The 16,579-nt window shown below is 39.9% G+C and overlaps 1 protein-coding gene across 1 annotated transcript in view; it reads right to left on the minus strand.

Annotated features, from left to right (window-relative positions):
• The window catches only part of USP24 (ubiquitin specific peptidase 24), a 160,348-nt gene that overhangs the window by 110,950 nt on the left and 32,819 nt on the right, over positions 1-16,579 (minus strand). Inside the window, exons 2-10 of the mRNA XM_015407738.1 lie at positions 14,866-15,031; positions 9,813-9,880; positions 8,961-9,104; positions 6,850-6,972; positions 4,730-4,765; positions 2,924-2,989; positions 2,401-2,466; positions 1,673-1,747; positions 143-301 (exon numbers count right to left, since the gene is read on the minus strand). Coding sequence (XP_015263224.1) covers positions 143-301; positions 1,673-1,747; positions 2,401-2,466; positions 2,924-2,989; positions 4,730-4,765; positions 6,850-6,972; positions 8,961-9,104; positions 9,813-9,880; positions 14,866-15,031 — 903 coding nt within the window. The remainder of the gene's footprint in view (positions 1-142; positions 302-1,672; positions 1,748-2,400; positions 2,467-2,923; positions 2,990-4,729; positions 4,766-6,849; positions 6,973-8,960; positions 9,105-9,812; positions 9,881-14,865; positions 15,032-16,579) is intronic.

Consider the following 16,579-nt stretch of genomic DNA (forward strand, 5'->3'; position numbering starts at 1 on the left):
GGCAGAGAAGGGGAGGGGGTCCTGAGCACTCTCTGCCCATGACCCCTCAAAACCTGGAACCAACCCTGATGGTGAGCCCTGTAATCCACTGCATGGAGATAACAATCTGGCTTACTGTAGAAATCTGGCTTAATTAACTTACTTCTTTGAGTGAATTCATTTTTGCACTGAAGTGTGGTGATTTCAACATACGCAATAAGATGTCTAACCGCAGGTCATCCACTACTGTTACTAAGTCAGGTTGGAAACGCATACAAAGCAGCTTGATGGCAGATAAGAGTTCAGGGATACTGACAAGCCTCTGTGAAATATATGAATTAGGAATGCTTGGTAAAAAGTTTCATATTAAAGATGAATTCTCATGATAGGGAAGCTACCACATAACAATCTTCAAAATGCCCCCACAAAATGTACATAGGATATGGCTATTGTTCTGGAAAAGGTCACATCATCTCTTTCACAGTAAGTATGAACAGCACTGACAATGTTTAACTTAAGTATTTATCTATAACTGCTTAAAGGATCATGCAGTTTTGTATACCCACCGGTGAGGACAAGCAAAGGTCAAAGTAGACAAGATGCCAGGAGTGCTCATACTTTTTTCCTTTGTAAACACTGGTCATGCAGGTGCCCAATTTGGATTGGGGCAGTGGTGTGTGTGTATGCGTGTGTTTGCGTGTGTGTTAGAAATTAAACCCTTCCCCTTCACTGTTTCCCCAACCTGAACTGGCCCCACAGAGCTGCCATTGGACCCACTGAGGCAAAGACAGAGCCAACAGAGCTTTTATACATTTATGCTAATGGGCAAACAGCAGCTTTGCAGGACTATCACAGATTAAAAAAAACAAGAGAGGAAAGAGTTAAAAATCTTTCCCTCTGTGATTCCAAAATCAGGTTGCTACAAAAATGGAAGGGATTCTAAACTCAAAACTCCCAGCATCACTGTCCAGCTTCATCCAATGTGACAATTCCAACTCCAACATATATGGATAGCTATAGTGACAGTCAACCAGTCAAATCTTTGGATGGCTTAAGTGATGAAATATTTTTATCTGCTGAAAGAAGAATGCAGATGTTCGACTGCTGCAAATATAGACCAAATGGTGGGGGGAATGAAACAATGAACTACGGACACTGCAACTGAACACATTAACAAGAAAGTCTTCTAATATTAAGCATTCATCTATTATAAGTACAAGTACTAAAAAGATAAAGGTTTCCCTTGCTTGAAAGCCAGTCAAATCCAACTCTAGGGGGCGGTGCTAATCTCTGTTTCCCAGCCGAAGAGCCAGCATTGTCCGAAGACTTCTCCGTGGTCGTGTGGCCGGCATGACTAAATGCTGAGGCGCACAGAACGCTGTTACCTTCCCACGAAGTGGTACCTATTTATCTACTTGCAATTTCTTGCTTTTGAACTGATAGGTTGGAAGGAGCTGGGGCCAGAGATGGGAGCTCACTCTGTCACACAGCACTAGGGTCTTGAACTGCCGAGCTAGAGACTTTTCAGTCTGCAGCTCAGCGTCTTAACCTCTGAGCCACCATGGCCCTAGCCAAGTACTACACCATACATTAGTTCAGTGATAGAGTAGGGTGTGGCAAAATGGTACGGGAGCAAATGAAACCACAAAAGTAGACTTAAATTCTTGGCTGTATTTAGTCAATCAAATTCTACCTTGTCTTTTAGGTCCTTTTCTTCTACATTCTGTACATATTTAATCATGTTATGAATGACTGGATCCAGCATTGGCTGTGAAATGAGAAAACAGTAATTCAACATGTTATAGAGAAAACAGAGTAAAACCATGGACTGCTTCTCTTTTTCACAAACAAGGAACAAACCACCAGAAACTTGGCACAGATCCAAAGAGTTGGGCATAAACATTCCCAACACCTTTGAACTGCAGTCACAATCCTCCGCCCCCCAACTGTTACTTAAGCACAGGGGACCTTTCACAATCCTCATGGCAAGAAGAGCTCTAATCAGAAAGCAAAATCCAATAGTTTCCTCTTTGCACTAGCAGAAATGTTTTCCACTTTTGCACAGGGATGTTTAGACCACAGCCTAAAGCTAACATTCAGTTACCAAAGGCAAGCTACATATAACTTTAAACAGATGTATAACAGCTTGTGGTGAGAACATCCGAAATAAGGAAGCAACACATATAACATAATATTGGTAATTCTAAAAAAAATAAATAGGTCATAATGGTATGCAATTTTACCTAAAATTATATCCACACAAACCAACCGGTGCTCTTCTTATTAGCATAATTTTTAATGTGAACTGCACTCATGCAACACAATAGCCTATTTACAATAAACATTGTCAAAACAAGATTCGAAACTGTGACTGCATTTATATGTTCTTAAAGAATCTTAAGAGACAGAATTGTTCATTACCTGCACTACTGAAGAATTGAGGTACTCTGCACAAACCCCCAAAGGCTGAACCAGTGAAGAAACTGCCTGCAACAGAAAAAGGGAAAGCACAAAAGATAGACATGAGGCAGGTGCCCTCACGAAAATTGGCCCATCTGACCTCTGATATATGAGAAACATACAGTATAGAAGAATGGCATCTGCTAAAATTGGTCTTAGAACCATGGCCAGACAGCAGATGCAACTCACAGGTGAGGTTAGTGAGGAATTCTTTTCAGACTGTAAACTGAGAGTTACATTTACAGTTAAAGCAATGCTATGTTTGCACGATGGAAGACAGGACGGCCTGGCATGATGTGGTCCATGGGGGCGCAAAGAGTAGGGATTCGACTGTGCGACTTAACAACAACAAACGTTTAGAAAATACACTATTTTATCCAGCACCTGTGGAATACTACTTCAATATCAACTACAGAAGCACTGGACTACAAGTCCCTGTGAAAGATTACTAAAACAGAGAAAGATAACCAGAAATTTAACTTACCCCAAGTTCAATATCTTCAGAATGCAATTTAGACTGAATTGCCAAAAATCCACCTAACTCTGCAAACTAAACAAACAAACAAAATAAGAATTAAAAAAGTATTTAAATATATTGATATTTTCAACACATATACATAAAAGCAGCCTGAGAGGCCTCTGAGAAGGGCAAGATGAACATAGACATATTCAGGCCACATACAGTGCAATTCTAAGCATGTATACTCAAGGTAATTCCCACCAAATTCAATGGGGCTTACTCCCTAGTAAGTGTGTTTAGGATTGTAACCACAGTCCATCATTGGAAAATTCAGCACAAAGGCATGCTTTTTCATAATTCACCACAGAATTATGAAAAAGAAAAGCTAACTGACACACAAGATGCAGAAAGAGACAGATGAATCTCTGAAATGTGTTTATGAGCAGTTTACATGTGAAATGCAGATATACCGATGAAACAAATATCAAGTACCTTGGAAACTAAATATCACCAGGGTAAAGAGAGAAGTGAGAGGAAGGAACAGAGAAGTTGCAGAACTTTACGATAGCTTACTCAAATCTGAGAGTCAGATTTTAAATACACCTGCAGCTCTTAAGTCAAGAAGGCAGCAGCGTACAGAGGCAGTGTCAAATGGAAGGGTTATAAAAGGATCTGAAAGGAACTTTTAAACCCATCCCCATGATATGAATCCAGTTACGTTATCTCTATACATTTATTGTTCTACTGCATGTTGGTTCCCCCTTCACTACAAGAACACCAAACAAATTATGCAGAACTCAAGAATTTAGAGAGTTTTAGTATATATGTAAAGGCAGAAGGACTTTGCAAATTGCCTTTATGAAACGAGCTGGAGGAGATGCTCGGGAAATCTTCTCATAACAAGTAACAATCTAACATATAAGCTTCGAAAGACAGGATCTCACAAAGTATATTGTTTATTAACAGCCTTTTTTTTTACTAACAGCATTTTAATAGGGAATGATCTCCTAACCTTGGGTTTTTAGCTTAGTGTGGGTTATCTTTTCTTTCTCCCTAAGTGTAGTCCCCCATCCCTATTTTTTCTTGGTAGTTTATGTAGTATTATATAAAAAAATAAAAAATCCCCTCGGGGGTTTAAAAAAAATTGATGCAGAACTCAGACACACTGTATGTATACAGGCATTTAGACACATGTACATTTGGGAGCCTTCGCACAGGACTCTAGACTGTCATAAGTACAGTGATGATGGTGACTTAACTCTAGAAACAAAATCATTCACACGCATTGTTGCTCAGACCATGCAGGATCTTTCCTTGAATAAACTTCACAAGCTTCCAAGTCCTTTATGTATACAGCACCAACTCTTAATTTTATTTATTTAAAGTATTTGTAACCTGCTTTAGGAGCCACAGGCCAGCTTTAAACCTTGCTGCAGCCTTACCCCTTGAACTTTGGGCCCTCCTTTTCTTTTACATTCCTATGTATTACCTCTTCCAACCTCCTTGGCTACCTGAGCACTGCCTGTCTCATCTGATACTTCTCTTTGCTACCCCCATGCATACTGTGCTATTCAATCTCCTTCAAGAAAAGTCTGATTTATTTTTTTTTGGCAGAGTCTTTGACTACTTAACCCTCATATCCAACTGAAACCAAGTTCTAACTTCATTTGTTAACATTTCCATCCTTCTTTGCACTCTGTTCTTTCCCCCTTTTTGCTACTTTACCTTGCAAGCTCTTTGATGGCAGAGGCTGGTCTATTTTTGAAACTATGTAAACTGCCATGTGTAGTAACAGCTCAGTATGAGTAAAATATTTTCACATATACTTACCCTGTTCACCAAGTCCACTAGCCATCCATGTGGTTCCTAGACAATTGAGACATTAACAAATTAATACATTTTCCCAAGGTAATATTGTACAATACTGATAATTTAATCAGATGCACTTCATTTAGGAATCTATGTTACTTCATCCACAGCCTCTTCAAATAAAAAGCCGAGTGTTTGCAGAGTGATCGGATGTGCTCATTAGCACCGTCTACTTACTATCATTGCCAATCATTAATTATAACATGTTATGGCAACATAAGGCTTTGGGATTGCTGACTCAAAAGCAGTTATATTTAAAATCCATCTTGGAGAATAATGCCATTAAAGACTCTTGCACTGACATGAAGAAGCCCTAGCTGGGCATAAGCAAACTAAAATCGTAAATTCTTATGACAAAAATTATTTAGTCACGTAAAAAAAATTGAAATCACATCACTTGGACTCTGCTACTACTGAGATCTAAGTTCCAACAGTCATCCTGTTAGGGTGGCACTGCTGTAGTGTGGCCATTACTAACGTTCAACCGTAAGACCTGGATTTTTGCATATATGTTTCTTTAATTACCAAACTATCAGGCATACTGTAATAGCAAAAGCTACTGATCATAAGACAGACCAAAAGCTGTCAGATACCTAAAGGCTCAATTCAGATATAATGTAAAGCCATGATTAATGTTAATCATAGCACACAGACCAACATCTGACTTCCAAATGTGCAACAGGCAAACTATAGCTGAGAGCTGCTTGTTGATGTCATCTCAGCCTCATAAATGCATTCCTGTTTCCATGGCATTGCACCTTTTGGAGGGGAAATATTAACCATAACTATGGTTTTATCCAACAGACCTCTTACACAATCAAAGTTGGCATAAACTATGGTTTCTGGTTACTGTTTGCTGGCTGAATGCAAACTACAGCTTGTCAATCTGGATATCATGCAAAACCATAATTAAACTCTCATGTCTAAAACAAACTAAAACTGAAATCACTACACTAATTCCGGGTGAGATGCTGTACAGGATTACCCCCCCCCCCCAGTCCAGTCCAGGGATGAGAGGGAATCCTGTACTTTTCAGTACATTAAACAACAAACCACGAGATGGTCTATACCCTCTCTGGTTTCCAGACAATTTGCCACCAGAACCTCTTTTCACTAGTCCCTGCTTTTCCTAAGGGAAGAGATTCCAAACCCTTACTTGGCATCTGGGACAGAACACATTAGCAACTCAATCCAGAGATGCACACTTTTACTCTTACCAAGGTAGCTTATGTGGTCAGGGTTAGGCACAAGATTTTAGACTTGGAATCCAAGTTACAGCATCAGAGACAATTAGAAATAAGAAGGATCTTTATTCAGTACAGAGCACAGCAAATAGACTAGGAGATTACAAAATAACAAAGGCTAGGGCAATTTGTCTTAACTACACATTAAAGATACATAGTTACCAATTCAGGAACATCCAACAGTCCACAATAGTCCAAGGGATTTTGAAGGGAAATCCCATCTTTGCACAAGCATGTGGTCCAAGTCACAAAGCAGGTCTTTGTTTTCCAAGAGACAGTATTTCAGGTGTAATAAAACAGGCAGCAAGAGCCTCAGAGCTAGTAGAACAAGAGACTCGAGAACAAGAAGAACTCACTCCCATAGGGATCAAACAATTATACCCCAATCTAATCATGATTAGCCGTGGCCATTCGGCCAATCATGAGCAGCAGGGGTGTGTGGCCAATTTCAGGTTGCCATAGCTGCACATAAGGTGTGTGTATAGATTGGCTAGGAGTCTGGAGACCCCGCCTGCAGTCATGTGACCCCAAACTCCAGCTACTTCATTGTGTACGTGACTTGTCGCATGTGGGCCAGGAAGTGGAGCCATGAGGTCTGGCTTTTGGCATGAAGGTGTGAAAGAATGTGGGTTTATGGCATGGCTATTGAGGCCATGTGGCCTCACCATTTGGCTTGCAACAGGAAATAAGACACAGCATGTTATCATAATGTAATCACAGGAGAAGGCATGTGGATATAGAAAGCAGAAAGCAATTTTTCTATACAGATGCACAGTCACTTCAAAGTAACAGAAACTTTATATTACTTCATAATAAAAGATTGTGAAGTATATAGACCTTCTGGAACGTAGAAATGGGAGAGACAGCATACATGTTTCCTTCACCAAATACTTCTGCCCAGTTTCTTTGGCACACTTTCATTCGGTTTTTGAAATGATACTCATTGTCAGGATTAAGGGCCTGGAGCAAACAGGAACAGAAACAAAGGAACAGAATTCGTATTGCAGGAACACACCATTTTGGATAACTAGTGGTTCATACTGTTCTCCCTCCAAGGAGCTGTTCTGCCAGGCCTTTGGCTGAGGCAGCAGACATTCAATCCATCTCGGTCTCCCTTGCTTATATAAATACAATATCAGACTAATCATCCTGCAGGAGGCACTATGGACTGCTCTCGATGTCTTTGCTGCCATCTTGCTTGCTTGATTGTTTTAACATGGTTTTATGCATGGTATTGCTATTTTATTTATATTCTAATTGCTATGAACCACCCTGAGCCCATTTTGGGATAGGGCAGGATATAAGCCTAATAAATAGATATAAATAAATTAAAAAAGGGAAATTACTGAAAAAGGACAGAGAAATTAATGGAATTTAACACTTTCAACATAAGAAGAGTCCTGCTAGATCAGACCAGCGATAGTTCTGTTCCAGGATCCTGTTCTACATGGCAGCTAACTGGTTACCCTGGAAGGCCAACAACAAGGCCAAAGCCTTCCCTGATCCTGCCTCCTAGAACTGGTATTCATAGCTAGAGATGGGCACCAACCTGCCCATGACCCTAAGTTTGCCATGAAAATCGCCGGGTCGTGGTTCGCAAACTGAGGTTCGTGCCCATCCCTATCCAAGACCCTCTCACGACCCTCCACATTTTTCTCTGGAGGTTTGTGGGCTCACAGTGAGAAGCGGGGCTTTAGCGAGAGGGATCACTGAAATGGCTTGCATCTATTTCACCCTAACGGGGGGGCTGGTGTGCCTGTCAGCTGTCAGGCTGAAATAGATGGAAACCATTTCAGCAATCCCTTTCGCTCCCCCTGCCCAGCCCAAGATAGCTGGGGCAGCGTGAAGTCTCTCCCCACCAACTCAACTGTCACTCTTGGGCTCCCTCGTGCAGCCTGTTTAAAGGGGCTGTGTCAGGCAGCCCGAGGTGGGGGGTGAAGTGCCTCTGCGGTCAGGAAAAGGTGAAAGTGAGTCCCTTCTGGAAGATCCCCCCTCTTTCTCCTGGCTGAGGCTTGCGAAAACCAGGAAAAGGGGAGACCCTTCCTGGGAGATCCCCTCCCTACTTTCTCCTGGCCACAGCTCGCCATGGCCAGGAGAAAGGTGACCCCAGGATCTGGTGCAGTGGTGAGGGTTCTCCAGGCTGCAGCCAGATCCTGGTTGTGATGGCTTCTCCTCCCGTGGTGCACTTTAATAAACTGCACTTAAGGAAAAGCTGACCCAAGGATCTGCATATGGTTCTCCTCTCATGGTGCCTCTGGCCTGCAGGGGGGCCATTTTACTGCATCACAAACCTCGTGAAACAAACTGGTTTGGTAAATGGAGAGTTCTGTGAAGGTTTATGCGGCTCCATGAACCGAAACGTATCTCGATTTGCCCAGGTTGTGCCCATCCCTATTCATAGCTTTACAACCTCCGAATATGCAGGTCTTCTTTAGTCACCATCGCTAGTAGCTGCTGATGACCCTATCCCTAATGAAATTTTTTGTCCTTCATTAATTTTAAAGACATTTATGCTCATGGTCATTACTACATTCACGGGCAATGAATTCTAGAACTGACTACGCCCACTCGTAGTGGAATACATTTTTAGTATTGCAAAACTTGGTATAACATTCATGATAAAACAGTTAAAACACCTATAATAATAATAATGGTTGTAGCTATGGTTTGTCAATCAGTTATCAAACTGAACTAGAATAAATACACACCACAAATCCAGTTTTACCATCTCTAATTCTTGTTTGTTTGTTGGCTGACAAACCACTGTTTCCAAGTCAGATATCCCTCTAAACTACAGTTAAGCTTGATGTCTAAATGCAGCCTTTATGTAGTCTGGATATTTTCCAGACATTTCATTCCTACAGAATATCTAAAATGACTAATTATTAACTTCAACCACTTTCTTGCCCTAAACAGCCTCAGGGAGATAAAGTAAGTAATTACTATACCATAGTAAGTACAGCTAGAAGGCCAACAGGGATAGGATCTTGCTTTATTCTCTCAGCAGCCAGATCTACCAGTAGCATCAACATGTTGTAGATTCCCTCATGAATTTCAGTACCCCACTTATGAACAGCACTTGATGTCAATAGCTGCAAAGGAACATAGTGCGTTAAAACAACAAGGAACTACAGAAAAAAGATTTGGCCTCAGGCACTGAACTATTTTTAGAGCTTTTATTTAGCAACTTTAGCATTCAGGTCTGAAACCTATTAAGAACAGTAGGTAACTTCTTATAGCATGTCCTCCACTTTTAAGAAAGTTTTGTTTTTAGCCATAGTATATTCACAGAAAGCAAAATCTTCAATAACTTCCAAGGGAGATACGACCCAGTGTTCCAGAAAAGAACATCTGCACAATAGATTTCACTGTCCCATCTCCTGAAAACCCTGTCCTTCTCTTTATAAAATTATTCAGTGTCACTCTCTAGACTATTTCAGTCTCTCTGCTATTCCAATAAATGATCACTAGAAGACATAAGAAAATGCCTGTGATATGCACCATGCAGAAGAAGAAGAAAAAATGCAGCTTTTACAGTGCAATCTTGAAGAGCAAAGAAAAACAGAATAGGAGAATAACCCTGTTAAAAGCTAAATGAAGGATAAAATAGTAACAAATATTGATCTTCCTAATTATTATATGAGCCATAGCTGAGTTAATCATCATTCTTCTCTTCTATCTAAACAGTCATCTTTACCCATTATGATGTCTGAGACATCTGTTAGATTGAGACACATTATCATTTTATGAGGTGGACACTATCTCAGACCAATTTAAATTGTGCTTTTTCTTACACCCACCTTTTTAAAAGCTTCAGGCATACATCTATCCGTAAATCTCCTGCAGCTTTCATCAGAATCAGAAAGTCCTGATTTTAAAAGGGGGAGAAAATGAAAAAGTTAGGATGCTGTTAATTTTTGCAAGCAATGGGATAAAATTTCACCAATTTCATAAATACTGGGTTGGCTACTCACAGAACTCCCATTTAGCAAGATGTTTTGGTGGGTTACCACAGATGTTAATAATGTGTACTAATACATTTAAGAGAAAAGAATTTCAAATAAGTGATGGGCTGGATCCAACCAACTTTTTCATTCAAACTCACCTAAATCCCCTCTTTACTACAGACACCATCCTACATGGCTTTTGTCCAAACAGATCCAATGATCAGCAACACAGCCTTTATGGTGGTCAAAAGGGATCCCCTTTTCCCTTTTTCACCAGTGGAAAAGCTGGTTGGATCAGACACTATATTTGTAATAAAGAACGATGGGCACGTCTTTAAGAAAGGTGGTATAAGCATTTTAACAAATGCATGTAATAAATAAGAAGCAGCATAGATCTTGCCTATATTTCCATGGGTACAAGGGAGGGGAGATTAACCATGCCTCTCTGCTGTAGCTGCCTGAAATGCCTCCTGAAATGCTGCTCCTGGGGGATGGGAGGAAATTAGAGGTCTCCCACAAAAAAGGAGGGAGAGGAATCACTGAAAATTGCCTCCCCTTGTGCCTGCATATTTTTAATGCTTTCCGTTTAATACCAAAGCAACACATCGGCCAACGTCCATACTCCTATACAAGGGGAAGTGAAATACAAAAAGCTACAAGTAGTTGCAGATCAAGGCCAGAATCTAAAGAACCATAACAATAGTTCGCAGCACTTACAACAGCTTCTTTTAAACAGCATGAACTGAGGTACTTCAAAAGAAACTTTGACATACAGTACGGGGAATCTGGTGTTCAAATAAAAATTAATACCTCTTCAACCTACAGAGACAAGGGCATCAAACTGCCTACAGACAACCTAAGGTCTAAACAGAGTTTAATGTAACTGTGATTCACGTAATAGTGGAAAGTAATAATTCAGAACACCACAGCATACCATTTTCATTTCTCTGGCTTTATTCAGCAAAGTAAATCTGGACAACCAGACATACATGAACTGGAGAAACCTCAGCTCAACCTTAAATGTTAGGTAATGTCCAAAAATCCTAGATTGGGGCCCCCAACAAGGCAACCAGTTACACTTTCCTGGCATCTGCCAAGTGTTTTTATAAAGTGGGTGGGGCCAGATAGGGCTCCTGCCCACCATGACCTCTGATTGCCTGTGCAAATTAAAATAATGTTGTTTCAGCGGCAAGCTCACCTAAAATACTGGTTTTGTTCTCTCTCTCTCTTCTTTCCAAGTGTATTTTATAAAATGACTCCTCTCTTGTCCCCTCCACTTGGGCTTCTTCTGTGTGTGTGAGAAGATGTGGTTCTGCCTCCTATGGTGCCCAGTTTGTGGCTGGCTCTGCCTCTATTGGCAGCCATTCTGTGGCTGTGGAACTCTGTGGCTGTGGAACCCACAGGCTCCAAAAGGCTGGGGACACCTGTCCCAGTTATATAGTTTTAGGAACAATATGGTGACAGGTATTAAGGAGTCTCATGCTAATATGCTCATTAGCAGAAACACTTCTAGTTTAGGAATAGCTGCTCTCTGGTAACTAGCACAGTACTGGTCAACCTCTTTAATCTCTTCCACATTTAAGAGGGCATGAGTTATTGGTGACACAAATTCATTCAAGGCACTAAGATGAAATTATTAATAAAGTAATAAGCAAGTAGACTGCAGCCTAAGGATTAGTGTCGTTTCTTTAATAACTGATTCTAGGAAAAGAAGATGGACATATTTTGAGAGCATTAGGAGGCTATGCATCACCTACAGCATTAGATGGTGATATTGTCATATACTTTATGCCGAGCTGCCATCATGGTACAACAATTTGACTGTAAAGCTCCTACATTATAATTTCCTCGGATGGGATCACTGCACAAAGACATGTGCTTTTAACCAAACAGTTCAGGTGTAGGGCAATATGATTACCTGTAACTTGGTCTTGGCATTGGTACAAACTTACATATTCCTATAAAACCAACTTTAACTGTAAGGAGTATTCTTCAAGGAAAGCCCAATGCATATCTTTGAGCTCAGGGGATTTTGCACAAAGTATACACTAAATGAGGGGGCAAATGTATGTACACACAGAATGTTCTCACTGCAACATAATACAGTATGATGCATGAAGAAAAATGCTGGCATTTTGCCTTTAGCTGAAGAATTTTCCTTGGATAGTGTTTAATTTAACACACACAGGTCAGGCCTTGACAAATTTTATTTGGTTGTAGGAGCCAGGCCATAAATTTAGGAACCAGATGCATTTTCCCAGCCTTCAGGGTTTTGTATTTTAATGACAATATTTTCTAATTACTGGTATCACAAAAGCTAACTCTAAACTCTTCACAGTTTCTAATAATTTTAAAAAGCTATGGGGAAATGCTGTACTATATAAATAAAATAGGATTACCTCTTTTGTCGTCATCACCACAACAAAAAGCTAACTTCTAACCTTAACAATTTCTCCCCAATTTCTCATAATTCCATTATTGCTTTAAAAAGCTTTGTTCAACTGAATACTTGAGCCAGTCCTGAAAGTATCTGGGTTAAGAACTGAATTCATCTATCACAACTGAATGGTGTACAGTTAATATATAAACAAGCAATGAGAAGAACTCCATGCACATGTATTTTTATGTCATACAGCAAAACATATTCTGATGTGAAATGGTAAGTTTGTATTTCTCATGAGGATCACTGAGAGACACTACAAAAAAATCACTGCTGAAAATACTAGGTGTCACAATGGTGACCTGGTGCCTGGGAATTCCCAAGCTGTGACATAGACTGGTTGGACACCACACCTTTGCATCTCACTTCAGCAACTAAACGGCTCTTATCAGGCAGTAGTTTTCAATTTTTTTCACTTGGGCTACACCACCTTCTAAATGTATACCACACTCCAGGACATGGCTGCAACAGCAACATTTAAGAACTGGTTTATCAGCAATAAATTTGCATTTGCTGTAATGTAATAATAGGGCCTCTGAGTATGTACAGAATTTCTTACCCTCAATCACTTGCAACTCCCAACAAAAACTCAAGAGTGCATATATCTAATACAAACCTGGACCTAAGCGCAAACCTCAATCTCACCTTTGAGCATTCTATACCAGCTACAGTTGGAATGGAGTGTACTCTCTGTAATACATAAGTTCACTCATAATTTTTTCCTCTCACTGACACTCCAGCCAACCTTCATTGCAAAATAACCCAACCCACCAAAAAAAACCCACTCCTCCCCACTACCTGAGCAATTTGTGCCCAAGTCCATTAGGACTGCTCTGGCATATATACATATAATGCAATAAATATGCTGAGAATATGAGGAATGCCTTTCCCTTGCTCTCAAGTACTTGCAGACTATGTACACTCAAGAAGGGGAGGGAGCATGGAAAGACTCCAGGGCAAATGACTTGATTTCCATGTGCACATGAACCTCATCACCTTTCTCTGTGTAAAAGCATAAACCGCATATATTTTAATAACACAATAGAAAGCTGGAGAACAGGCTGCTTCCACTCTAGTTTCTCTCACCTAACCTTTTTTTCAACTTTCCTTGCCCATCCCATACCACAGTCAAGCAAAATCTCCATTCACCCTCTTCCCCAGGGTTATCCACATACAGTTTTCCAGGAGAAGCCACAGCCGAGCTCCTAGAAGATCCATGCATACACTTGTAAGGTCGCAAAGTGCCCATGAAATGTTACAAACAAGACTTCTGCAACCTAGTGCAATCATCACATATGCATTTCCATATCAAGAAAGGGTACTACTAGCCTTTTCCTAAGTTAGAGACTCTTCAGTTTCTGCTGTAATAAACTAAGTGGCTGTATTTCAGACAGCTTCTTGACAATAGGTTTATTAAAATTGGGGGGGGGGGGAGACTAATTCTTCCATTATGCTACTTCCTCAGGCTAACCAGCTCAAGTTTAATAATAACCAATATTTTTTTTCACAAAGGCTAAATTTATGTCACTTTTCACACATTCTAAACAAAACAGTAACTCCAAATGAATTTTTTTGTGGATAACTAAAAGAAAACAAAAAAATATATAGAAAAATGTATGGCACACTGCTGAAAATATGTCAATCAAGTTGATGCTTATAAGAAAATAGAAATTTCATTAACAACCTTCTTGAGCTGCCCTGACCTGGATAGCTCATTCAAGCCCAATCTCTCTCTCTCTCTTTTTTTATAACTCTGTTTATTTGATTTTATAAGCCTATATCATATACAAATACAAGATCATTAGCTTAATTACATACACACTCCTTGTACAACACATGTTTTTTTCTAGCAACACAGAGTAACTTGTCCATCACATCCTTACTAAATAATATCTTCCCTTTTCTCCTCATAACATTCACTTTTTATTAACTGAGAACTTGTATTTCTCTATCTTACTAAGGATTTTGCTCCATCAGAGCTATACCGAGATTCTTATCTGTATTGTAAACCTTTCGCATTTGTACAATATCCCGATCTCAGCATTTGGCCTTGATGGAGAAAGCCCAATCTCATCAGATCTCGGAAGCTAAGCAGGGCCAACCCTGGCAAGTAATTCGAAGGGAGACCTCCAAGGAATACCAGGGCTCGAGACGCACAAGCTATCAAGCCACCTCTTTGAAAAATGTCCAAGCCTCCAGTAGGGATCCCCAGAAGTCATCATGACTTTCAGGTATGCAAGTACACACACATACACATGCACACAGATGCACACACACACAAATACCCACAACCCCCCCCCCCATCTTGAGCCATTTATGATGAAACAAGAAAAGTCAACCTCTATATTAGCAGAGGCAAGTCTTATTCTTTTTCTATCACTATATTAAAGTTAATATCATAATTTATAAGGCGGGAAATAAGCATTTTCCATATGCTTCTGTTTTATTTTAAGACAGTAAACTTACCCAGCCTTGCTAGATAGGTGGATGCAATTAGACACTTGCCAAGAGACTCTTCTCGCTTATATGGGATGGACCAATGATCTGTTAGTACTCTGCTCTCCAGTTCATAAAGATTTGTTGTGGGAAATTCAATACCTTCTCCAGAGCAGTTCCCATTTTCATCATTTTTCTGTAAAAAGAAGAAGCTACATATGAAGAAGCAACCTTTAGCATTCCAGTTACTGTTATCAGAAGCATATTCATATCTGAAAAGCAGAGATTCTACAGGTAAGGTAGCTAATCTACAAGTATTCCAGTTCTCAAATCAGAAAATGTAACCTGCCATTTTCATTCTAGGCTCTCACCTACTGCTGCAATACTTCTACTATGTATATTAACAGCTGAAGGATAAACATGTTCAATGATATAGTTAAGCTGGATATTTTCTGTTTCCCTGTCTGTATGCGTATATGATACCCTATCATAGTGGAAATGCTCATTTAGCAAGTGAACAGATGTGATTATTCTTCACACATTGCAGCATATTGATTGTGGACAAATGTACATCACATTTAAACCATAAATACAACCTTGAAGTCACGTTGTGTATTCTATAGTATACACAGGAGTATCATTGTCTAATACTGCAGACTGTCTCATATAAAAACCTCCACTTTACATATTCTGAATAAAATGTCTTTAAAAGCATTTTGTACATTTTAAAGGAAAAATATTTAATAGTGGGTGTTTTTTTTCTCAATGCTCCCTAAAATTTCCAGTTTTCCCCTTGAAAAATTTGAAAAGGTTTTTGGGGAGAGAAATTGGTCTGGTTTTTTTCCACATTGGTCTAGCTTTTTTCTGGGCCTTCACATCTGTCTGTCCCATCTCTTCTTCTGACAAAAGGACAGTTATAGTGTCTGCTTGTTTGATTGTGGGAGTGTCAGAATAATGGGTATCTAGCTCCCTTTGACCTTCCCTTTTACAGACCTGTGCTACTGTGGGGGGCAGCACTAATCTGTATTGTCATACATTATACTCTATCCATTGTAAGATTTATATAGTACATTCTAGTTTGCTTGTAGATGTCTAACCCACCACCATTTGTCTGTCACATTTTCTGATTCAGCAACATAGAAAACAAAATGGGAGGGAATGTGTCAGTGTTAGCTATTTTTCTAGCATCTGCTCATTTTCTGCTCAGAGTGGAAATGTGAAGAGAGCAGAAAAATACTTGTTTCCATAATACTGTCTTTGCAATAATCACATTCCCAGACACAAACCCATCAAGTGACAGGAAGAAGTGATGGGGAATTCCCCATCAAAGCTTTACCGTCTGTGATCCCACTGGAAATTCTGCATAATTTCCATGAAACCTTACACTGAACAGGGCACTAGTGACTGCTGCAGTCAGGTATTGGCAGCTGTGGCAAAAGGGCCTAATTTACTTTGAAAACTTCTCTACTGTTATATATTTAGTGAAACTACTGTTTCACTAAATATATAATGGTATCCCATAACTCTCCACAACCTTGTGAGAACTGCACACTCCCCCACTTGTGTTTAAGGTGGTGCTATGTCAGTGACGATGTTATCAATCAACTGAGTTTTGTTTCCCACAGGGTCATTACCCAAGTCGGAAAAGGCTAGAAATCAATTTGAAGTCCTATTCCCCATACTTTTTATTTAATCTCCCTACTTCTGCCCAAGACAAAAGTGAACCCTGCAATCCAAGTCATGT

The sequence above is a fragment of the Gekko japonicus genome, unplaced genomic scaffold, assembly GCF_001447785.1.
Source record: "Gekko japonicus isolate JY-2015 unplaced genomic scaffold, Gekko_japonicus_V1.1 scaffold2058, whole genome shotgun sequence".
In the NCBI taxonomy this organism is placed as follows: Eukaryota; Metazoa; Chordata; class Lepidosauria; order Squamata; family Gekkonidae; genus Gekko; species Gekko japonicus.